Here is a 25243-nt window from a genome sequence, read left to right as displayed (position 1 = left end):
AAAACAGCCAGAGATGTATTTTAGGACTCCCTAATTCACAGGACATGCCCAAGATGTTGCCATTTATTTACATTGTTTAAATATTTTGCTGACAGCAATCTGTCTAAATGGAGCGCATTGCTGCAAAGTTATCTGGTCAAATAAATGTGTTTTTTCCTTTTATTTATGGTATGACATGCTGTGCATTTAATTACAAAAAGGATACCTGTTTTATGTCAGTTAAACCATTTTATTACAAACATCCTGTGATTACAAACACCCAGAAATCTTCTAGCAAAAGGTTATCATCTCATCATTTCTATCCAGATCTATCCAAAATATTACAGCTTAATTTGTTATCAGTCACTCAAAATTGGTAGACTAGCAATAAAAAAAAGAACAGAAGATAAAATAAAAACTCAAGTTTCAAAATGAATAACTGCTAAACATTTCCCAAAAATAAGAAGTCATAGAATTAATACAACATACACAAAAAAAAGGAATAAAATATTATAAATTCAGTTCAACAAGTTACCTGCGAAAGGCAAACTGGTGACAATGCACTTGGTTTTCCCATAATTCACTGGGAGTTGGAAAAGAGTAACCGCTACCTGGCTAACATGGAGTGAAAATAAACGTGCGTACTCTCTTCATCCAACTCCAAAGTGGCAAAACAGAAGAAAGAAATCCAATACCACTCAACATTAAGTTGCTTTTAAGGGTCTAATAACCGTTGTCCACTAGAGTAGAAACTTAATGTTGAGTGGAAGTAATCAGTTCTTCCCCAATTTGTAGGGAAGCCTAGATTGGCCACAAAAGTCAGGTAAAATTCAAAGGAAGGCAAATGCAACCATATCTTTTCCAAAGGGGAGGAGGAGCAAGGTGACAGGCAGGGGGGCCCGCCCCACCCAAGTTTCGGTAGGGAAAACACTGCAAAACACTGCCATTTCTAAAAGCTTTAAGAGAAAGGGAAAGAAAGGAGTGAATGTTATGTTTCTCATCCTGCAGATGTACTGCATGAGGGGAAACCACGTTCTACTTCCTCTCACCCTAAGGCACAGTCAGGATACAAGGTATTTGAGTGAGTCTTGGTGCCATTTTGTCTAACTTGCCCCATATTTTTGTCCTTTCTTATGATGGCCATCGGATCCGTCTCTCTCATTATTGAATTCATCCCACCCATTTCTTACTCTTCTTTGCTGTCCTCTCATAATCTATAGCAGAACACAGCGTGGCTTCTTTTTGGTCTCTGGGGGTTCCAGGGCTGCCAGGATAGCCTCATCAAACACATTCTTCAGTCCTCTCTGAGATAGGGGAAGGTGTGAGAGAGAGAGAGAGGGGGGGGGGGGGGTACAGAACACAGCATGTCAACGTCTGATTTGAAACCCTATGCAACCTGTAATTACTTGTGCCAGCAGAGCGCGCAAGTTAGTGATGGGCAATCCCATTCATTTCAGTGAACGAATCATTTCGTTCATGTTCACGGTAATGATCTGCTCAAACGATTCCTTTACGTTCACCGTTCATAGCGTGCTCGTCCCGTGAAAAACACTATCGCGGGAGCGTTTTTATTACGTTGTGCGTACAGTCCGCCCCCCGGCCAAGGGGCTATTGGCTCATTTACTAGCAGCTTTATTCATTTATTTATCTCTATCTGCCAGGTTTTTAATTACTTTTGAAAAATGATATAATAAAAATGTTGGATCAAATCCGACCATCGATGGTGCACAAAGGTGCACATTGATGTCATAGAATCAGGAAAAGAATTCTCCAGTTTCGATAATCCCATGTAAAGTTGGATCATGTTGAATGCAGCCTGCTCCATACATTTTTGACACCATCAACAAGTGCGAACTGATATAGATAACAAGGCGCACAAGTAGGCCATACATGGCCACGAGTGAAGAAGGCGCAAGTTGGCACCTCGACAGAGTGCAGTCTAGTTTAACATTGCCATGATGCCTCAGGCCACACCATTGTACAGGTCAAAGGAGCAGGGTTGTGAAGGTCACTGTGCCAGGTGGGGAAGTCTGGGTGGGCAAAAGGGGACAACACCCTGACCCTCCCTCTACTAAGTGCACCTGTCAACTGGTGCTGCTCAGTGGTCAGCAGTAGAAGACTGTGGCCAATGTCCCAGTTGTGTCTGTCTACACGTGCTCAACTTCCCATGACTAAATAAAGGCCAAATGAAAAGAGCTTGGTCCCATACCTGCGTGAGGGCAGAGCACTCCACATATTTGACAGCCTTGAGGTCACGAGCCAGTTTGTCTCCACTCTCGGGAGACAGGGGGCGCTGTTTGTTCTTGGCCAGCTTTTCCACCGTGTTGCTGTCATCTCTCAGATCCACCTGTGTGCCCACCAACAGGAAGGGGGTGCGTGGGCAGTGGTGAGAGATCTCAGGAACCCACTGGAAAAGGTGAAAAAAAGACACGGTTAACCACTCTTCAACACTTCAACCTATTGTCCCATTTTGGGCATGTGATTATAGGGCAGGGGTTTTCAACGTTTTCAGGCCAAGGACCCCTTAGTTGAGAGAGAGATGAAGCAGGGACCCCCACAACTTTTTCATAGATTCCATATAGTTTGACAGCACGATCATCAGTGTATTTATACTTATAGTATAAAACTTGACCTTTCACTCCGTACTTAGTCTGCTCTTTTTCCCCTCTACACCAAAGCGCTTTGCCGAAAATAGCCGATCTACAAGCTCACAACGCCTCACAGCGCGGGGCGTTGTGAGCTTGTAGATCTGCTATTTTTGGCTAACGTTCTCCCAATATGGATACTAGGGTTCAAGTGGTTAATATAAAGAAATGATACAAAAAACAATCACACAAAGATTTGAAGGAACCCCTGTAGTAACTCTGAGGACCCCCAAGGGGTCCAGGCAGCAAGAGCCGGTGGCCGCCGCGTCCACGTCCATGGACGCGGCCGTGGACGCGTCCATGGACGCGGCCGCGAAAAAAACGTCCGTGGACGCGAGGCCGCGTCCACGGACGCAAACGGCCGGCCGTCCCGGCCGTGGACGCGGCCGTGGACGCAGACGGCCGGGGACGCGGCCGTGGACGCGGCCGTGGACGAGGCCGCGGCCGTGGACGCAAACGGCCGGCCGTGGACGCAAACGGCCGGCCGTGGACGGGTCCATGGACGAGGCCGCGAAAAAAAGGCAGCGAAAAAGAAAAAAAAAGTGGCTATTGTATGTATTTTTTGATGGAGATTTCAAATATGACCTTCTTTTTTGCATAGGACAACTCTAACCTGCATCAATTGGTATTTTATAATTGCCAATTGTACCCCATCCATCTAAAAAACAAATTGGATGTCTATTGTATGTATTTTTTGATGGAGAATTCAAATATTAATTTCTTTTTGGGATAGGACAACTCTAACCTGCATCAATTGGTATTTTATAATTGCCAATTGTACCCTATCCATCTCAAAAACAAATTGGATGTCTATTGTATGTATTTTTTGATGGGGAATTCAAATGTTACCTTCTTTTTTAGATATGACAACTCTAACCTAAATCAATTGGTGCATCAACCTACTTACTATCTATCTATCTATCTGTCTATCTATCTATCTATCTATCTATCTATCTATCTATCTATCTATCTATCTATACTTCACCTTTAGTCCAGAAGAGAGTTCAGCCTCAGGAACTTGCACACATGGAACTGTGTCATGACTGTGTCATGGAGCTAAAACAGAGCTATGTTAAATACTCACAATGACTCTGATGGACCAATCAGGGTGGTGGTGGGGGGAGGGATCAACAATAGACAGAAACTGGATAATGCTTTGTTAACTGTCCCACCTAAGTCCCTGCTAGTCTGAACAAACATCACCTTCCCTCTCATAACACTACTACTACTACATTTATATAAAGCTGCTCTTGCATTTGAATTCAAGTCTGACACAAGTTAAGGTTAACTTAGGTAGTATTTCATTTCGCTGGCTTTTAGGGTCTGTGTGAGTGTGTAGGCTCACAAATTATTATAATTGTCATTAAGTGACTCTGAGATCTATCTATCCATCCATCCATCCATCCATCCATCTATGTATTTATACTTACTGTTTACATTTTCTATAAATATTTATTTCTATATAAAACTCAGTTGTGTGGAGTTATTGTGTGCCCTTTCTTGTTGCTAAAGAGTCCATTTGTTCACTAGACATTAAGTCAAGGTTACTATTTTGAGTTGAAGCTAAGTGTTTTATTGCTTTGTGGTTTAACATGATTTAAAAGGCAAATTCATTGTTATGGTTACTTTAGAAGACTGCTTTTGCATTCATGAGTTAAGAGAGCCAAGCTAATTCAAAGAGTTAGGTTAAAGGAACACAAAACATGACCTAACTCACAGCTGCCATTGGACAGACAGTTACAACATACTCTTATCTTTCACAGAACAGACAATTATCATTTATTTTATCTATTTGAGACTATGTAGCTGCTCTAGGGGAAATAGGGCATTATATCAGCCTATTCAATTGATAATGACCAATGGGTGCCAGTTTCTAAGTAGTTAAAGCATATTAACATAACAATATATGTGGCCTAGACATGGATATTGCCCAATCAACTCGTAATCTACAGAAATGTCCACCACATCACACAGTATAAAACCTAGTAGGCTTAGTGGATTACCTATGTTAAATCATGTCAGGTTAGTTTGGTTCAAGGTTCAAGTATAATAATTTATGAGCCAAAAATGTGCACAAATGTACAATCACATCTAGGCTAGAATGATAACATAAAGTCCTGACTACTCCTTGTTATTGTGGTCCTAAATACTACAATGATTAGTTTGGATGCATTGCTTCTATCATGTCCAATTAAAAATAAATACATTACATATACAGAAATCTGCCTTCTCCTGTATTGTATTAGTGACATTCATTATAAATAGTAAAATAACAGGACAGAGCAAAAAAGGCCTCTGCAAAAAAGGCCTCTGCAACTAACCTAACCTAACACACACTATGTGTTAATGTTGATCAATATAATAATGTAAAAATACAAAGTTAAGTAGACCTAAGTAAGAAATAGTAAATACATTGTAATAATACATTGAAGGGGAAATGTAGGAAAACAAATGCAACTCAGCATTGAATTTATGGCAAACATTTTGCTACTCAACCCTTTCCAAATAATATACAATTAAGAAGTGGGATGTTCCACTTAGTAAGAGAAAGAATTAATGACATATATTTTTTTTAAAGCTAGAAGACTCACCTATTATAGTAACCATGTGAATTGCTAATAATGTTATGGGTCAGATGTGTAAAGATCTATCACATTGTATTGTTCTTTTCAGACTCAACAATAATAATGATGATGTTACTTAAATGCTGATCAATGTGTGAATCTGGCTCTTATCAGGTGTGTGTTTTCTCTCCCTGTCCTGTGCTGTCCTCAGTTAAACCAAGACAGTACTGTTGTGACCAATGTGGAAAAAGCCTTCAGCTCAATTTATTATCTCAAAGTAGACCAGAGAATTCATACCGGAGTGAAGCCATTCAGCTGTGAACAATGTGGGAAGTATTTTGCTCGTCTGGACAATTAAAAGATCATAAGCGTTCACATACTGGAGAGAAACCTTATTGTTGTGACCAGTGTGGGAAAAGATTTGTTCAAAAGGGGATTTTAAAAGAACACCAGAGAATTCACACTAGAGAGAAGCCCTATTGCTGTGACCAGTGTGGGAAAAGCTTTACTCGATTGTCTTATCTCAAAATACATGAACGAATTCACACAGGAGAGAAACCGTACAGCTGTGTCCAATGTGGGGAAAAGTTCAGTTTAACGGCTGCTCTGAAAGTACACCAGAGATTTCACACCGAAGAAAAGCCTTACTGCTGTGAACACTGTGGCAAACGTTTCACTGTAAAATCTAGCCTCGTACAACACAAGAAGATTCACACTTGAGAGAGACCTTACTGCTGTCACCAATGTGGGAAAAGGTTCACTCTGAAGACGGCTCTGAAAAGACACCTGAAAATCCACACTGGTGAGAAGCCATATACTGCTGTGTCCAGTGTGAGAAAAGGTTCAGTGATATTCATCATCTCAAAGCACACCAGAAAAATCACACTGGAAAGAAACCTTATTGCTGTGACCAGTGTGGAAAGAGCTTTCCTAGACTGGAACATATCAAAATACACCAACAAATTCACACCGGAGAGAAACCTTATATCTGTAACCAATGTGGGGAAAACTCTGTCAGGTACATGTCTACCGTTAGAGGCCACTGGCATGAGTGCCTTTTTAGCTCTGTTGGGGCTTGGTGAATGTACTCTGTTGTTGTTTTTTTAATTATTATCTTTACAGTTTACAGTTACAGTTTAGGCATTTAGCAGACGCTTTTAATCCAAAGCGACTTACAATAAGCAGATAACATCACAATAATAAACAAGATAATATGTCAGTACATCATCAACAATATAACAAATGCAAATGGATATCTATCTAGAAAAAACACAATATAATCAAAGTTCTGAAAAAACCTAAAAAACAAAAACAAATGCTAACTAGCTTCATGTATTCATTGATTCTTTTTCTGTAGTGCTAAGGGTTTAGGTGGTTTAGGTTATCTTTGTAATGTATGGTCTTCTTACCCTGTGGGCCTTGAGCCTGTAATAAAGTATTGCTGTGCAGTGTGAGTGTCTGATTGCATGTGATCAGATAAAGACACAACAGAGGCCTTTTTTGCTCTGTCCTGTTATTTTACTATTTATAATGAATGTCACTAATACAATACAGGAGAAGGCAGATTTCTGTATGTATGTAATGTATTTATTTTTAATTGGACATGATAGAAGCAATGCATCCAAACTAATCATTGTAGTATTTAGGACCACAATAACAAGGAGTAGTCAGGACTTTATGTTATCATTCTAGCCTAGATGTGATTGTACATTTGTGCTGTTTACATTTTTGTCTCATAAATTATTATACTTGAATCTTGAACCAAACTAACCTGACATGATTTAACATAGGTAATCCACTAAGCCTACTAGGTTTTATACTGTGTGATGTGGTGGACATTTCTGTAGATTACGAGTTGATTGGGCAATGTCCATGTCTAGGCCACATATATTGTTATGTTAATATGCTTTAACTACTTAGAAACTGGCACCCATTGGTCATTATCAATTGAATAGGCTGATATAATGCTCTATTTCCCCTAGAGCAGCTACATAGTCTCAAATAGATCAAATAAATGATAATTGTCTGTTCTGTGAAAGATAAGAGTATGTTGTAACTGTCTGTCCAATGGCAGCTGTGAGTTAGGTCATGTTTTGTGTTCCTTTAACCTAACTCTTTGAATTAGCTTGGCTCTCTTAACTCATGAATGCAAAAGCAGTCTTCTAAAGTAACCATAACAATGAATTTGCCTTTTAAATCATGTTAAACCACAAAGCAATAAAACACTTAGCTTCAACTCAAAATAGTAACCTTGACTTAATGTCTAGTGAACAAATGGACTCTTTAGCAACAAGAAAAGGCACACAATAACTCCACACAACTGAGTTTTATATAGAAATAAATATTTATAGAAAATGTAAACAGTAAGTATAAATAAATGGATGGATGGATGGATGGATGGATGGATGGATGGATGGATAGATCTCAGAGTCACTTAATGACAATTATAATAATTTGTGAGCCTACACACTCACACAGACCCTAAAAGCCAGCAAAATGAAATACTACCTAAGTTAACCTTAACTTGTGTCAGACTTGAATTCAAATGCAAGAGCAGCTTTATATAAATGTAGTAGTAGTAGTGTTATGAGAGGGAAGGTGATGTTTGTTCAGACTAGCAGGGACTTAGGTGGGACAGTTAACAAAGCATTATCCAGTTTCTGTCTATTGTTGATCCCTCCCCCCACCACCACCCTGATTGGTCCATCAGAGTCATTGTGAGTATTTAACATGGCTCTGTTTTAGCTCCATGACACAGTCATGACACAGTTCCATGTGTGCAAGTTCCTGAGGCTGAACTCTCTTCTGGACTAAAGGTGAAGTATAAATAAATAGATGGATAGATAGATGGATAGATGGATAGATAGATAGATAGATAGATAGATAGATAGATAGATAGATAGATAGATAGATAGATAGATAGTAAGTAGGTTGATGCACCAATTGATGCAGGTCAGAGTTGTCATATCTAAAAAAGAAGGTAACATTTGAATTCCCCATCAAAAAATACATACAATAGACATCCAATTTGTTTTTGAGATGGATAGGGTACAATTGGCAATTATAAAATACCAATTGATGCAGGTTAGAGTTGTCCTATCCCAAAAAGAAGGTAATATTTGAATTCTCCATCAAAAAATACATACAATAGACATCCAATTTGTTTTTTAGATGGATAGGGTACAATTGGCAATTATAAAATACCAATTGATGCAGGTTAGAGTTGTCCTATGCAAAAAAGAAGGTCATATTTGAATTCTCCATCAAAAAATACATACAATAGACACCTTTTTTTTTCTTTTTCGCTGCCTTTTTTTCGCGACCTCGTCCATGGACCCGTCCACGGCCGGCCGTTTGCGTCCACGGCCGGCCGTTTGCGTCCACGGCCGCGGCCTCGTCCACGGCCGCGTCCACGGCCGCGTCCCCGGCCGTCTGCGTCCACGGCCGCGTCCACGGTCGCGTCCACGGCCGGGACGGCCGGCCGTTTGCGTCCGTGGACGCGGCCTCGCGTCCACGGACGTTTTTTTCGCGGCCGCGTCCATGGACGCGTCCACGGTCGCGTCCATGGACGTGGACGCGGCGGCCAGCGGCTGTCTCTCGGTCCAGGACCCCCTGTTGAAGACCCCTGGTGTATGTGATTATATATATATGATTGTACGTGACGTGCTATTTTCATGCAACATCATCGTACAATTATGTGTAGAATAGGGCTTTAGTGGTTAAAATGAATACCGGTGATTCAAACAGGCACAAAAATAATCACATCATCATGGATTTTAATCCAGCTCACTTCACTCTCCTTCTTGTCTCTCCTTCTCGTCTCTTTTCAAATGTTGGTATTGTCAATCATTTTCATTGCTACATTGTTGTTATTTTTTGTTTTGTTTATTTTTTAACTTGTAATGTGTAATGTAATGCAATAGAACAATTGCACGACTCATTTCTACTTGACTATTTCTCGTGAAAGATTTTATTGTATATTGTACTTACACTCATCTTGTTGTGCAAACCAACAATAAATTCCAGAGAAATTCCTACAATAGCATGACAATGCTTCCAAAGAGTAGAATAAGCTGAACAGCAGTTAAGTTGAGACACTGACCTTTTCTCTGACGTTCTCAAAAGATGAAGGTGAGACGACAGAGAAACAGACTAGAAACACATCGGTCTGTGGGTAGCTGAGAGGACGCAGCCTATCATAATCCTCCTGACCTGAGTGGAGAATCAGAAAGCTAAATATTTATATCTGATACATGGATTAACAGATTAAAACAGACAAATGAACAAACAAACAAAGAATGGGGAGAAAGAAAATATTACCTGCGGTGTCAAAAAGTCCAAGAGTATAGGGCTCACCCCCAATCATAACCGTCACAGCATAGTTATCAAAAACCTGTGGACACAAAATAAGACACATAAACACTTAAACCACAAAATACTGAGAAAATGTGAGGGATACTCTGATCACATTTACTCTTAAAGCTATACTATGTAACTTTTCCAATAAAACTAATCTTAAAATTGTCCTAAATATTAAATCGATTAAATCGCTAAAGTTTTAGTTCCGTGAATTTCAGCCCCTAAAGCCTTCTGTAAATATGTTTTCTATGATCCTGGCCGGGGACCTGATTTCGCGGCAAAATTACGTCATCTGCATCCTTCCGTATACGTTGTCTCCAGATCATACACTACCGGCCAATCACAGCGCGGATCATACACTACCGGCCAATCACAGCGCGTCTTGCCGTCTTTCAGAAAGTAGCTTGCCCCAACAGCAGAGTTTACTCTGGTGTAGGAGTCTAGCCTGTTACTCCCCAACGCCTGCTCGCAGAGGGACGCAAGACCCCTCTACGGATACGTCTCGACGAGGCGCAGGCGGACGCGGTGGTCCGCGGCCCCGCTCCGGTGGTCCGCGGCAACCCCGGGCGAAAAACGGCCGAAAAGAGCAACTTCCATAGTATAGCTTTAAGCATAAATTAAAATACACCTTCAAAGGGATTAAACTATTATAATCAAGTCAATTGACATAACAATTAAACAAAATAAGATTTGCAATCACTTCTGCCTCGTGTCTTTACTATAAAAAGGAAGGGGATATCGCTCAACTTCTAACAGTTTTATACTACCTATAATAATTGATTTCAAAATACTGCTGGTTTATAAAACATTGAATGGTTAAGGGCCAAAATATCTTATCTCAAGAACGATCAAGACCTCTCAGGTTGTCAGGGAGGGATCTATTTTCTGTCCACTAAATTAATTAGCTTTAAATTAAAGCTAAAGACATATCTGTCTTTTAGAAGCATCTATTCTGCACTGTAATCTTATTCTCTTCTTTTTTATTATAATTTTATAATGCATTTATTTTTGCACTCTTAATGATCTGTGTCTTCTTAATGTCTTATAATATGTAGTACTGCAATGCCTTGTTGAAATGTGAAATGTTCTTTTTTTTTTTCTTTTTTTTTTATTGCTCTGTAAACATAAGCAATTTCAACATGTTTCGGTTCAAATAACTTGTGATGAGCATTTATCATAATCTGTAGTAAATCAGCAACAGAAACCGTCAAATGACGGCAGTCGGCATGAGCCCCCACTTCAGTAGTACGAGTGCTATTCTCTTACCGTAGGTACATACTCTGAGGGGAACTTGTTGGTTGTGTAGGAAATCAGTAGGCAGGTCTTTCCTACTGCACCATCTCCTACCACTACACATTTTATAGTCTGCATCTGTGGTGGAGCGCAGAGAACATAAACATCAGGATTGTGACAGGAAGCCCGACAGACACTCACGCAGACAGAGGGGAAGTGATAGTTCCACACTACAGTCACTCAGAACCTTATCTAATCAAGGACATCTTTTAGCCTTCCCTAAAGGCTCCTTACACTAATTACGCCTTACAATAGACAACTGCTTTTCTCCATTTGAAATCCAAGATCTAAGCTTTTAGTTTCATTATAAATCACACACATACATTTAAAAACATGTATTATCCCTAGAGTCTCGAAATGTATTTAATTTAAAAGGTAGGTTAAGTGATTTAACTTAAACGGTAGGTTAAGTAAAAACAATGTTTTGTTATAATAATTGTTAAATAAATCAATATTCTGATTGCCATTATTGCTGAAGAGTAGAGTGGAACTTCAGTAACTACTCTCTCCAGCTCTTTAGTAAATAGTTCAGGTCAGGATACAATTTTTATACAATTAGGAGACAGAAGTAATATAGAAAAATAGTAGGATACAGAATAAACAAGTGAAATTGGAAGTGTTGACACAAAGAAATTAGCAGACAATCTCCTGATTGGTTGAAATTGGCAACCTACCTGAAAATGTATTTTCTGTTTATTAAAGAGCTGGAGTAGGAGTTACTGAATAAACACTATTATTATCAGAATATATACTTTTAACTTTAAGAAGAAAGAAAAGTTTCACATACCCTACCGTTTCTACAATTTCTAATAAACCAGTGTGGACAGCCACCCAGTCATTATGAATATGAGCATAAACAAGATGTCTAAAAGAAGGGTAAATTTAGGCCTGATAATTATATACCATACATATTCAAATAAAAAGTTCTTTATTCTTTTACATTTTTGGAAAAGATATCCTATATCCTTTACCAATTACAAAAATGTTTACTACTGTTCTACTCACCGGAAAACCTTCTCGCTTAGATTTTTTCCAGCAAGTCTTCTGGTATTCAACTTAACAATGTTACATGCCTTATAAACTACCCACAAAAAGTTAGGAAACTTAACTTAAGTCCATTATATCTCCCTTTTAATAATACCAATTGGTATTGTGTTTTACATTTTATGTTCATTAGTCACCTTTACAACGAGGTACAGCTAAGTAATGGACATTCGTGGAATGAGCAACACAGACAAACGTGTGGGAAGCACCCCAGAAATTGCCAAAATGGCCTGCAATACTGTTCTGTTGGTACTCACCTTTGTTGCTTGGTGCATTGAATGATTGCACTCTCCCACAGTAATAAGGAAAATATATTTTTTTTTTACACGTTATGAATATTACACACAGTGTCAGGGCAGCCCAAAACGAGAGTGAATACCAACAGAACAGTATTGCAGGCCATTTTAGCAATTGGGGTGCTACCCTACCCATGCCCGATGGTTACAAGCTGTACCTTCTTGTAAAGGTGACCAATCAACAACAGTTACGTTTCCGAACTTTTTGTTGCTAGTTTAGAACAAATTACATATAAATACCAGGATACCAACAAAATAATAAAACAGATTCAGGGGCTATTTAATATTCAAGTATTAGCACAGAAGGGGAAGAAGTCATCTGCTAGTAGTATATTAAAAAATATGTGTCTGTCAAGGGGTTTCTTTCTGATCAGTGAACTTGCTAATGGATGTGAAGCTTAATAATAAAAGAAAGCTGATAATATATGGCACAATTAATCACAATTACTTGGCATATTATCGTCAGAATCTGTTGAAAAATGTTCATAGAAAAATCGAAAATATCAGAAATAGATCTACATGCACACAACACGTAATCTTTTAGTTTGAAGAGCTGCTATTTCCACTATTTCTTATATAAAAATGTTAAAGTAGAAAATGATTACAAATGGCCTATTTTTGCCCTAGCATAAATCATTATCGTTTCTGGTTTACAAGGCCTAAATATGTTCAACGCCAAACACAATTGATTGATTGATTGATTTATTTTTAGAATTACAAAAAGTACAGTTTCATGACAGTACAAATCACTGGTACAAGGTCAACTAAAAGGAGTTCCAAGTAAGCTTTTCGGCTTATTTACTACACAAGAACCACTGTATGTATCGATCTCATATAACATTGAAAGACAGGCTAGTACTTATATGACAATTGATCGTCATTTCATGAACGTAAAAGCCCTAATATATATAATACATTATCCAAAAGGCCGTCATTATTAGGGACAGTATTTCATCATTAGAGAGACACCATGGTTAGTGGTTACATGTCCGAAATGCAGAAGCAGCACGCAGGCCCCAGCCAAAGTAATGCTTCCTATCCATAACCTATCCTATCCGTCAGATTAAAGTGAAACGGTATTTCATTTCAATTCATGATCAATCACAATCCATCTGGTCTCGTTTGAAATCAATCAACTACGATCATAATGAAACAAGACTGAACTGAACCCAAAACCAAACTTCTCCTTCTCGCTCTCAGTAAACAGGTCATCATACTTCCAACCTTGGCCCAGGGTTTGCGTCGTTTTGTTTCTTCTTTAAAATAATCGGTTCCATGTGTTACGACTCATATCATACGTTAAATAAATAAAAACAATAATAACAAAATGTACAGTTATGACAACTTTCATTGACTGAACTGCGTTAGCCAAGTTTCCAGTTAGCTTGTTAGCCTAACTAACCTCTCCTGGTATTTTCACAGCCCTCGGTCTAACAGATGACTAAACGTTCACTTTGTTGAAAAGATATATAATGTTAATAGTCTGTCTGTCCTTACAAATGTGTCTCAAAAGGGCACAAAACGATTCAATGAAACAGTTTTTTTGTTTAAACTAATAAAACTCACCGTTTTTCTCTAGACAGGTTAGGCGTTGGTTACATCCGGGTTTGAGAATCGGACTACACTCTGCGCGTGCGCAATTGCAACACAGAAGCTACATTCTAGACCCCATAGCTCCGAAGGACTGCCGCGTTTTGATTGGCTAGACTGGCAGTGGGCGTGGTTGACTGTTGCCAATAAAAAATCGGCCATTCATTTTCCCATAGACATAGAAAAATATTTATATCAATTATTTTAAGCCTAGATAGAATCAAGCCATCAAGGATCCTGGTGAATTATGACTATAAAACCTTTGATTCTGTGAAAAATATATACATATTATATCTATATGTTATTATTATTATATCTCTATCTTTTCTCTTGATTTTGTGTTTTGTGTGCTGAACTGTCTTTTAAAAAAGTCATGGCGACATTTATAAAATTATATATAGGAAAAAAAGAAAAGAAAAGAAAAGTCCTCCTGCATTGTCCAGAATATAAGTTGTGCTTTATTCTTCAAAATATCTGCTTACATTACACTGATCACATGTCCCTTGAAACTCAATAACAATAACAACAATAATAATAATAATAAATTATAATTATTATAGCAGCAATCATTATTATTTATGACATTTCTCACGCAACTAAAACTTTAATTGTGAAAACCGGAGAGCGGAAGTGTAAACAGCTCATTCTGCTGCTCCATTGACAAAGCAATGGCTCTCTGTTTCTTTTGTCACATTGACTTCCGTTTTCATGTCTGATGCAGGTAATTGGTAAATAACTAAACCATCCAGTTGACCACCGAACCACACGTCGCTTTGACACACTTTTATCGGCATTCTTCAGCCCGACGGATCCAGTGGGTGTCCTCGCAGCCTGACGTGCATTTCGGTTCCACACAATCCCACACCAAGGCTTGAAGACCCGATTATTTATCTAGCTAGCTGGCTAGCATCAGCTAGCTGATTTTACCTAAAATGTATCGATACTTGAATGACGTTGATGACAGTCCCTTCATGATGTGAGTACCAACATCCATAACACGTTGTGTGTTACTGTGTTTTCTCTCTTTCCTTCTACGAGTGGGAGAAATCCAACTACATAAATATCGCTAGCGAGATAGGTTGTGTAATTGTGTCCTGAGGCAGGTATAGCAAAGCGTTTAGGCCTGTCATAGTCCACCATATTGGATTGGCAGTTAGCTGGCATCAACAAAAACATTACCATTCCGTTAGACAGGGAAATAGTCGGCTGATGCTCACCGCCGATCGGGCTTTAAATGTCCTCCTTTTAACCAGCCCACGACATTATTTAGAAATGTCAGAGCTGACGGCTAGGAGGGGTTGGATTGGATTTGAGATAGCTTGATATCAATCCAATAATAATACATGGGCTTTTCACAGTGATGTTCACAGTCAGATCATAATTATAATCCAGCCTGGTATCACCCAGACTAATGTATGTGCAAATCACTATGGCAAGCTATCCCCCTCTTTACTAAGCTTGTAATGTCAGATCCCCCCCTCCCACCCCCTCCAATTTATTGTTTGCCTGCACAGTGTTGTTGTTTTCTTTTGTTCATGGTATACTATGACTGGATGTGCATGTTATTTCTTTCAGGGATCCATTTGCCACCCACAGGCAGCAGATGAGGAGCCTGTTTGGGTCATTTGGCTTTGAACCATACCAACTTGCACCGCAGATCCAACCGCCCCGACCGCCAATACAGGTATCTGTGGTTTTTGTGTGTGTGTGTGTTAATTTCACAGGTCGTGTATGTCTCATATCATATATTTTGTTTTGTTTTTTGTACCTACATTTGTTGTGCTTTGCTTCTTAGGCTGGTGCGTTGTCTCCTTTTGGAATGATGGGAATGGTGAGTAGATGTTGCTCTATAACAAAATATCACTCATTTAAGATGACAGATTAGAGCAACTGGAACTGACAGGCAAATATTGCATCCTGTTTACAGTAGTACGTTGTATGGTTGAATGACCAGTAGCTGGATGTGTAGCTGCTGTTGCACTTGGAGAGAACTTCAAAGTGATCTTTCTCATTTTCACAGGGTGGAGGAGGATTTATGGATATGTTTGGCATGATGGGAGGAATGATGGAAAACATGGTGAGTAGTTCTCTGCCCTATAAAAGCTAAATTAATCTTTATGATTACCTTGGACACCATAGGCTGTCGACAGCCCAACTAGCCCACAAAGAGTGACACTGAACCAAAACAATGCCATTGGTGTTCTAAATTTTAAGCGACATACGTTTGTCGACCAATAGTACCTTTTGTGGGACAGGAGGTAATAAATGGTAAATGGTGCATTTATATAGCGCTTTTATCCAAAGCGCTTTACATAGATTGTGCATATTACATTCACCCATTCACGCACATATTCATACACCGGTGGCAGAGGAAACCATGCAAGGCACCAACCTGCTCAGCGGGAGCAACTAGGGGTTCAGAGTCTTGCCCAAGGACCCTTCGACATTCACTCAGGGGGAGCCCGGATTCGAACTGGGAACCCTTTGTGCTCTAATAACGGTTTCTCTACCCCTGAGCTATGCCCCTGAGCTATGCCGCCCCTAATGCACTGTGTCACTTGTCTTCCCTCAGTTCTACTTACACTTCCATGGATTGATTGATCAATTTCTTTCTCATACAGTTAGACCAACTTAAAATGAGTGGAAAATCTTTATCTCAATGAATTAAACCAGTGCTTTCCACCAGCTCAATGGCCTTGTGGTTCAGTGTTCACCCAGAGATTGGGAGGTCAGGGTTCAATCCCCGGCAGTATCATACACAGACTATAAAAATGGTACCCAATTCCTCCCAAATGTCCCTGTGACATACTTACTGTACTACTATTATCATGTACTAGCATCATGTCAATGCCTGGCGCTAAGGAAACAGGCGATAGGCTCCTTCCCAGGGCCACATTCCCAAGGTTACTAACTTACTACCACCGCACAGCATTGTGTCACAGTGTGACTTACTGTCAGTCCTTGTCTTCCAGGAAAGAATGTCCGGCGGCATGTCCGGCGGCATGTCCGGCGCCATGTCCGGCTCCTCACCGAACTGTCAGACGTACTCCTCGTCCACAGTGATCTCCTATTCCTCCCTAGACGCTGGAGCTCCCAAAGTCTACCAGCAGACCAGTGAAATGAGAACAGCGCCTGGTGGGGTGAGAAGACCATATCCCCTAGCTGGCAGATGCCAATAGTTCAAATAAATGGTGGTGGTAGATGGTTAGGAATGCATTATTAGAGCAAAAATGTATTTTATGAAACATTTGTTTCCTTACTATTTTCTCAGATCCGCGAGACGCGCCAGTCGATGCGTGACAGCGAGAGTGGCGTGGAGCGCCTAGCCATTGGCCACCACATCGGCGAGCGCGGTCACGTCATGGAGCGTGCACGGAACCGCCGCACCGGTGACAGGGAGGAACGTCAGGACTACATCAACCTGGAGGAGAGTGAGTAACGGAGAGGAACATAGAATAGAAACGTAGTGCATTTTGCGGCTGTACTTCATAATTATATTATATTTACGTTGAGGAAGATAGGTTGTAGTAATTTACCAGTGAAGCAGCTACCGTATTACAATGCTGAGAACTGTGATTCTGCATTAATGTAACTAGGGGAAATAAGTATACCAAAGCACTTCAGGAAGTTGACATTGAGCTGCGACTGCTGTGGGTCAAAACAATGTATTTTAGCTGAATAACGCCGAACTTTACTAAACTACTATTTAGCAAACGATTATTAGGGGCAGCTGCACACATCCCTATATGAAACCCTGGCTGAAAGTTATATTGTTCTCATGAGCTCTATATTTAGGAAACACAATCCAGTATTATATTTCTGTTAGGAAAAAATGTTTGTGTCCATATCCATACATATATTGCCAGACCCAGAAGCTAGCAGACCTAGAATAGTCAGTGTCCCTGCTAACCTAAATGACTGAATTGTTGTAACACACATTTGTGTGACAACCACTCTCTCTTGCTGTGTGCAAGTACTATATACAGGTACTCCATTTACATGTTCTGCCAGATATCAACACAGATACATTTCCATTATCTCATGGCTAGCCATTTGCAGGTATTTCATGTTTTACTGGCCGACTTCCTAAATTCAAACTGAGTCATAGTTCATCAAGAAACGGGCCATGGAATATGGTAATTCGATGCTACATTTTGATTGGTTTCGGGGATTTTTGTCAGTAAAATGCTTTATTAGTACACTTTGTCTGCCCTCTTGCTTCTTATATCGTTAATTAATTAGCGGTCTTTCCAGTTGTGTTGTCTCACCTCAGAGATTTATGAATAAACACTCTGCGGTCTTGGTAATTGCACCAACAGTTTGTCTTCACTCTTCATAGTTCATAGCTGACAAATTCATTAAAAATTAAATTAATTTGACAACATCTAGTTTACCAGTTCTACTACGGCAACAGAGTTTAGATCACAAATAAGAGGGATTTAGGTTTCGGTTTCTGAAGACCCCAAAGGCTGTATCCAGGTTTCAGCTGAACTAGGCTTTCCTCGTCTTGTTGGTATAATTAGCTTTTCATATGCCTCCTCCTACTGTGTTAATTTTCAGAGTTACAGCGTTGACTAATAAGTAATGTCCTTTCTTATTCTGCCTGTTATCACTAATGGAACTATGGAAATATGATATGATTTGCTTCTCTGTGATAAGAGTTAAAAACAAAACAATATTAGAGGAAAAATACAATTTAAATAGAGTCAGATGTGGAAGTTTAAAATAGAATGATAGAATTCAGGTTATACTAGATTAGGACTGAGTGATATTGTCTAAATGTAATTTATAATACCGTATTTCTTTACCTCCAATATTAGTAATGTCACTATATACTGGGAATGACTATTGGTAATGTTGATGTGATGACTAAACAGGTAGAGAGATCTTTTGTCAATTTCAGTCAGCTAGAATGTTCTTTCTTTCTTTTTTACTCACCTTGTGATGTCTTGAATACAAGGAGAATTCTCTTTTGTGTAAGCGTGAATGGAAAATAAAATAATTTATTGAATTGAAGTAAACTGAAGCCAAGATTAACATTAGCAAAACTATATCAAAGATCTGTTCATTATCTCCGAAACAATGCTCACTGTGTAATCCAAAGCCCCTCTATTTGGCTTGCGGTGTTAGTCTTTCCAAAATATAACCATAGTAGAAGAAAATAATAATACGCTTTTGAAAATACTTCTGGGCTGATTCGTGTCATGCACGAATAAATTATAAAGGGTGCTTCCATATTGTACCTGTATTCGAAGCGCTTTACAATGTGCATTACATTCACCCATTCAAACAGACATTTACACACCGATGGTGGAGGAAACCATGCAAGGCACAAACCTGCTCATCGGGAGCAGAATAAGGGTTTCAGTATCTTGCTCAACGACTCTTGGTCATAGCACAGGGAGAACCTTCCAATTTCCAAGTGGCCAATCTACTTCCTGGGTCACTGCCACCCTAATAAATTAGGCACACACTCCTGTTGAACACCACAGGCACGCCCAGGCACGTTCTTTGCTTGTGCATATCACAGTTTGAATCAGAAGTGAATTAAAAAGTAACATTTCTTTTACATGAAGCAATTTTTTGTATTTCAATATACGCCTGGAAATAAGACATCAAGACGTTGTCTTGGAGTTTGTTTCGCTGCTGGATTGAATTTATTAGCCATTGGCTAGCTGTCTGACCTCTGACCTGTCATCTCCATTCCTTGCAGCTGAAGCCGCTGCTTTTGACGAGGAGTGGAGGAGTTCGGTGGGACGGTACCCTCCCCCGAACGCCCGAGGTCTGGACTATGGCCGCGACCGACGGGCAGGGGGGCAGCAGCTGGCCCTCACCGCCCCTCCCAGCTCCGTCTCCCCGTCAGCCCATCGACACGAGTCTCCCCGGCACCACCCCCCACCCCCTACTCGCCCCCGCTACGACTGGTGAGAGGTAGGACGACGACATAAGCACATGTATGTGGTTTTTGTTTGTTCAGAATCATAACTGTACATAACCCAGATTACCCATTAAAGGAGAGTTACGGCCTAGAAGGTTATTTTACCTTTAGTCTGCGTTCTTCTCTCACCAAAATGTTTTTACAGATGTTTCATAACAGGCAATCTTGTCCTTTCACGGTGTTTCGTCCTCCCTGACGCCTGCTCATTTCTCTTGCTCGAAAATCAATGACTCTGGTAAATCCATTGTCTCGTTTCGCACTGGGCGCCGCCATTATTGCCATTATTTGTTTACAAGTGAAGCTGTGCAGATGTGTTTGCTCAGTGCACACCTGATGAAGGCCAGCTGATGGCCGAAACGTCGTCAAACTTTATGTTTAAAAAAGAAAGCCACCACTTCACTTACGCTTTATTCTGAGGAGCCCAAAAGAGCCCCGGAAGCCGTGTGCATGTTGTGTAATCTTACTTTTTTTAAATGAAGTTTTGTTTGTTTACTTTCGGTGGTGAAATGAAGTAACATCCAAACGCGGCCGACCGTCACGGCCCAGTGTAGCAGTGAAAAAGAGCGTCTCTCGGCGTTATTTGCACCTTATTCAGAGATACAGCCGTTTTTATATTACAGCATAGAATAGGAGTCAATGTAGGATAGACGCTCAATGACGCTGGCGGCCGAGTTGCATGATGGGATATGTAGTGTTTTTGCTACCGCAGGTTCTGCTTACCTGGTAACCATGGTAACCAGGTAAGACGTCCCGAGACGTCTTTCAGGTGAGTTGGCTACCTTTCCCCATTGTGTTAACTGCTCAGTGCGCACATCACGCCCCATTGACTCCAATAGGATTCAGACTTCTCGCGAGACGAGATTTCAAACGTGAGTTCAAAGATCTGCGTTTTTACAATAACAATGGCTGCGCCCTGTTAATATTAGAGTGTGGATGGAATGCTATCAGACAGGCAGACATGTACTGAAAGCGAGAGAAAATAAGTGGACTAACAATATAACCAATCGCTCCGGTTTGGAGCCTGGATGGGTAGGACGAAATGCTGTGAAAGGACAAGATTGCCTGTTATGAAAAAAATCTTCGATCCATTCGAACCTATTGAATTTTGAATGTATATTAATTTTTTATATAAAATATTGTATGCAGTAAAACTTAAGTCAAACGCAGCAGAAGTCTATTTCTTTCTCTATAGCCTATACACCGGTTGCAAGTGCTGAGAAATGCAATCTCTTGCTAGATCAAATTAATTATTCATACTTGTTTTATTCTATAGCCTAATTTTAATTAAGCTCTAAGCTGTAAGTCCAGACTTATCTGGAGAACGGTGCACTCATTGTGCTGTGATGGAAGTTGGGACAATCTACCACGGCATGAAACGGGCAATTATAATCAAACCAATGGATTCGTTTTTTGTTTAAATCAAATTAATGAACAGTAAGCTACAAGATAAATGTGACATTGAGGGAGTTTTACCGTGAGAGACAAGAATCCATGCATAGTTTTTACATCGTGTTTCCGGTGGTCGAGTGTCGTTGTAAACAGTCTGCCTGCACTACCGAATAAATTGCCCGTTTCAGCTTGACTCGTTATCATTTTGAATCAATTAAAGTTAACATTGTGTGATTAAACGTGTGTGCTTTCTAATACAGAGCAACTGCAAGTCTAAGCCTACCGACTCCGAGGCAGAGGCACTGTGTGTCTGTCTGCGGGTCAGCCGGTCAGTGTGAAGTTACAGGCAACTTGCAGCGAAGCAGCAGCTGGTTTATTCTTCGCTGTAGGGCGGTGTCACAAACCACCGCTAATCTAAAAGCCCACAACGCGCTGCATCAGCGACGCATTGTGGACGTGTAGATCGGCTCGCATTTAGACGCGGCGCGGTCAAAGCTTTGCAATAGTGCTTCTCTTTGAGGGGAGACTTCTGCCTTGCAAGACCCAGATGCCTTTTAACGTCACGTGCCCAGAGTCTTGCGAGAACTGCAGCAGATTTTTTATTCTAAGCTTAATTTTTTATAGTCGAACATTCTATTATTTTTAATATTGGAAGGAATATTCAAATATGGAATATTATATGGGGTACGGGATCAGACAGAGCATGAAACAGTGATGGTAAGACAATCACAAGAATTTTCTGCACAGAATGTAGTTTTTGAGATGTCAGCTTTTTTATTTTAAATCATTAAAACGTATAGCAATACATGCAATAAGTTATACAATAGTCTTTCCTGTGCCAGCAATACTGCGGTGCCAGCGGTGGTTCTCAAACTTGGGGTCCCCAAATTATTTTGTGGGGTCCCCAGGTGATTAGCTTAATGTCATTTTTTTCCTTCTCGCTCAATGGAAAACAAACAAACACACAGTATAAGTCTATACAGGGTATCTGCACATTTATAAAGTGACAATTTAAGGACTTTCAAGACCGTTTTAATACCAAACTGGCCAAACTGTCAAATAGTAAGTAAGCAAGAGGCAAACATTGTGAAAATAGCAGATCTACATGATCTAACGCCTTGCAGTGCGAGGTGTTGTGTGAGCATGTAGATCTGCTATTTTCACAATATTTATCTGTGGAACCGAGTCACATAAAATGTAATACCTACAATTCCAAGTGCTTGTCAGGGTGGGGGTCCCCAGTTCAAATATGTTTATTTTGGGGGTCACGGCCTAAAAAGGTTTGAGAACCCCTGCTTTAGAGTTAACTTGGTCCTCAGTGTCACTTCTTGTGCAGTGAATGTTGCTTAGCTTTGTGGGTTTTATTCCTCAACTGTGTGAATGTCCCACCAGGGGCCAAGCATGAGGAGGGGAGCAGAAGGACGGACTGATGGAGATATTTCCCGATGCTGTGAACCAAGATGAAGAGGGAAGCCAGTCAATGTGACCGGCCATCATAGATGTTTGATATGACTGGACTGTCTATATATAAACTATACATTTAACACACACACACATACACACACGCACAAACATGTGTGCGCGCGCGCACACACACACACACATACACACACACACACACACACACACACATACACACACACACACACACACACACACACACACACACACACACACACACACACACACACACACAAACAGAGAGAGAGAACCCAACACTTAGTAGTTGCATTTACTTATGCGGTCAGTGTCAACACACAAATACACACACACACACACACACACACACACACACACACACAGACAGTGTGCTTCCTTACACACACACACACACACACACACACAACCACACATGCACACATATTCTCTGTTACACACACACACACACACACACACACACACTGTATATAGACACATTCTCAGAACTTGACATGCGTTTTTTTGTTTATTATTTTTTTTCATTTGCCTCACTGCACTATAAAAGTATAAAGACATTGCCACACTACAGTACATACAGCTGCTGTACAGTCCATTTTATGTTTTGTGAAGGCACTAGTGTGTCTGTGGATTGAATTGTATACTGTTGACTAATTAAACTGATTAGAAAACCATTAAACATTGGTAGATAATTGCAAACTGAGCTGTGAATTATTTTCTCTATTCTGAAAGTATGTTTCAAGGTTCTGTTTTTAAAGGACGACTTCGCCCATTTTCAACCTTTCATATAATTGCCATCTTATAATGATAAGATGGCACTGTTTTTTGTCTACTCACTGTGTCTCAGAGGAGGGCTGTGGACAGTTCAGAAACCTGCCTGCCAGTGACATCGATTGGGAATCCAAGCCAATCGAAACGGCAGGCTTTCTATTTCTGGAAACTTGGCATGCGATAATGCAAGCCATTGTTCTCACCTTAATAAAAAATCAAGAAATTGAGACAATTTTATGATGAGCATTAGTGAAGCCCAATTATATGAAGATAGGATGAAAATGGGTGAAGTCTTTGAGATTATGTGCCTGAATTATCTGACTATAACATGAATATTCTGTGATTAATTGTCTATCGAGTTCCTTTTGATCAATGCCATTAAGTTACTGTATATACATGCTTTTGTCACTAGTGTTTTTTGTTTGTATTCTCATTCCATTTTTAGTGGTAGGAATGAATCACTGACTGCCCATTCTGACTCATGTACTACTGTGTTTTATTCACTTGGATGCACAAAGTAGCTGCCTCTGTGTGTGTTGTGCGTGCGTGCATGCATGCATGCATGCATGCTCTCCACTCCACTGTGTCGAAATATCTGCAGATGGTCGTGACATCCAGTTGGAACACACCAGTGGATCAGCCAATCAAAACCACTCTCTTCCTCACATGCACAAACACATCCAGCAGACCAGCCACCAGCACACGTTCTCTCTTCTCTTACATCCGTTGCTGTCATCCTATTCCCCTCTGTCCAGCAGCAGCCTTTGCTGTGCTGCGCTTCTGGCGTCTCCCAACAGCTCTATCTGTCCATCTGCACTGCTTCCCTGACGCTCATCCCCACATCTCTACATGCTCGTCCCATATCCATTAGTATCCTAGTAGTGCAATAGAATATCTATATATCATTGCCGTCGGTTGATAGTCAGAAATGTTAAACAGCCTGTGATACAGTTAGACATTGAGGCTAAAAGGGTTGAAAAAAAGACTTCCTGGCGACATAATTCCATTGTGTTCCTATGGATTCAATGGGTCCATGCTCAAGTTCCCTCAGCCCTAACCCTAACCCAAACCCTAACCTCAACCTCAGTGAGGGAACATAGGGTTGAGGGAACATAGGCATGACCCCGATTTGATCATCAAAGCATAAAAAAATGTACACTACACAATAATACGTGTCATCAACAAATACAAAACGCTGTACAAGGAAGGGAGAAAAAGATAAAACCGAGGCAGTGAATGACTACCTTTCTATTTGCATTTACCTCCCCTTGTGGTCTCCTGATTTTTTGGGGCATTCGTTTCCAAAAAAAGAAAAACATTAAAAGTTGGAATTTGGAGATGGACAAGGTTTATGCCCGACATGCAGCAACAATATGTTTTCTCTACCATGTACCATCCTCTAGTCTATAGGAACCCCAGACTATTCAACTACCGGTAAATAGTATACCATAGATTTTAGTCTCCAAACTAAAAGTTCCCTTGAATAATAAAATATATTCTGCCTCTCTAATGTATAGTCTACACCTGACATCTGAGAAAATATTGTCTCAGCAAACGGGGCGTACATGAATAGGTAATGTTGGTGGCAGCCAGCCAAGGTCGGTCATTCATTTGCCAGCCTGGGGGTCTTGTGCTGTTGTATGCTATGATAATGAGTAACATAAGTGGCTGGAAAAACAGGGGATTTGGGGAACTTGGCCTGTTTTCTGTCTGACATCTTGCTGGTGCATCGCCAGAATAATTAATTACAGTCCCTCTTTTGACCCCTCTATCAGGGGTCTTCAACAGGGGGTCCGCGACCCCTAGGGGGTCCGCGGAGGTACTGCAAGGGGTCCGCGAAATGATTGCTTAAAAAAAAAATTTTTTTTTCAAAAAATGTGTTTTTTTTTGTTTTTTTCATTTTTCACATTTATGTTAAAAAATAAATCATGATTCTAT

The 25243-nt window shown here is 40.2% G+C and overlaps 2 protein-coding genes across 4 annotated transcripts; one reads left to right on the top strand and one right to left on the bottom strand.

Annotated features, from left to right (window-relative positions):
• Positions 1-214: 214 nt before the first annotated feature.
• cdc42l (cell division cycle 42, like) lies at positions 215-13800 on the bottom strand. Its single transcript, XM_080750602.1, has 6 exons — positions 13747-13800; positions 10814-10918; positions 9509-9581; positions 9291-9400; positions 2189-2386; positions 215-1283 (listed from the first exon to the last, which is right to left on the bottom strand). The coding sequence occupies exons 2-6, from the start codon at positions 10916-10918 to the stop codon at positions 1194-1196; spliced, it is 576 nt and encodes a 191-aa protein (XP_080606728.1). The 5' UTR covers positions 13747-13800; the 3' UTR covers positions 215-1193.
• A 663-nt stretch (positions 13801-14463) lies between these two features.
• mlf2 (myeloid leukemia factor 2) lies at positions 14464-22785 on the top strand. Of its 3 annotated transcripts, none has more exons than XM_080750572.1 (8): positions 14464-14746; positions 15346-15454; positions 15566-15601; positions 15791-15847; positions 16743-16910; positions 17042-17201; positions 19484-19694; positions 22490-22785. In XM_080750572.1, the coding sequence occupies exons 1-8, from the start codon at positions 14703-14705 to the stop codon at positions 22500-22502; spliced, it is 798 nt and encodes a 265-aa protein (XP_080606698.1). In that variant the 5' UTR covers positions 14464-14702; the 3' UTR covers positions 22503-22785. The 3 variants fall into 3 exon arrangements, with proteins under 3 accessions (XP_080606698.1, XP_080606700.1, XP_080606699.1); XM_080750574.1 differs by having other exon boundaries at positions 19484-19701; XM_080750573.1 differs by having other exon boundaries at positions 19484-19724.
• The last annotated feature ends 2458 nt before the right edge of the window (positions 22786-25243 follow it).

This window comes from Nannobrachium achirus, assembly GCF_963921795.1.
Source record: "Nannobrachium achirus genome assembly, chromosome: 2".
In the NCBI taxonomy this organism is placed as follows: domain Eukaryota; kingdom Metazoa; phylum Chordata; class Actinopteri; order Myctophiformes; family Myctophidae; genus Nannobrachium; species Nannobrachium achirus.
This window is presented reverse-complemented; position numbering and strand designations above follow the sequence as displayed.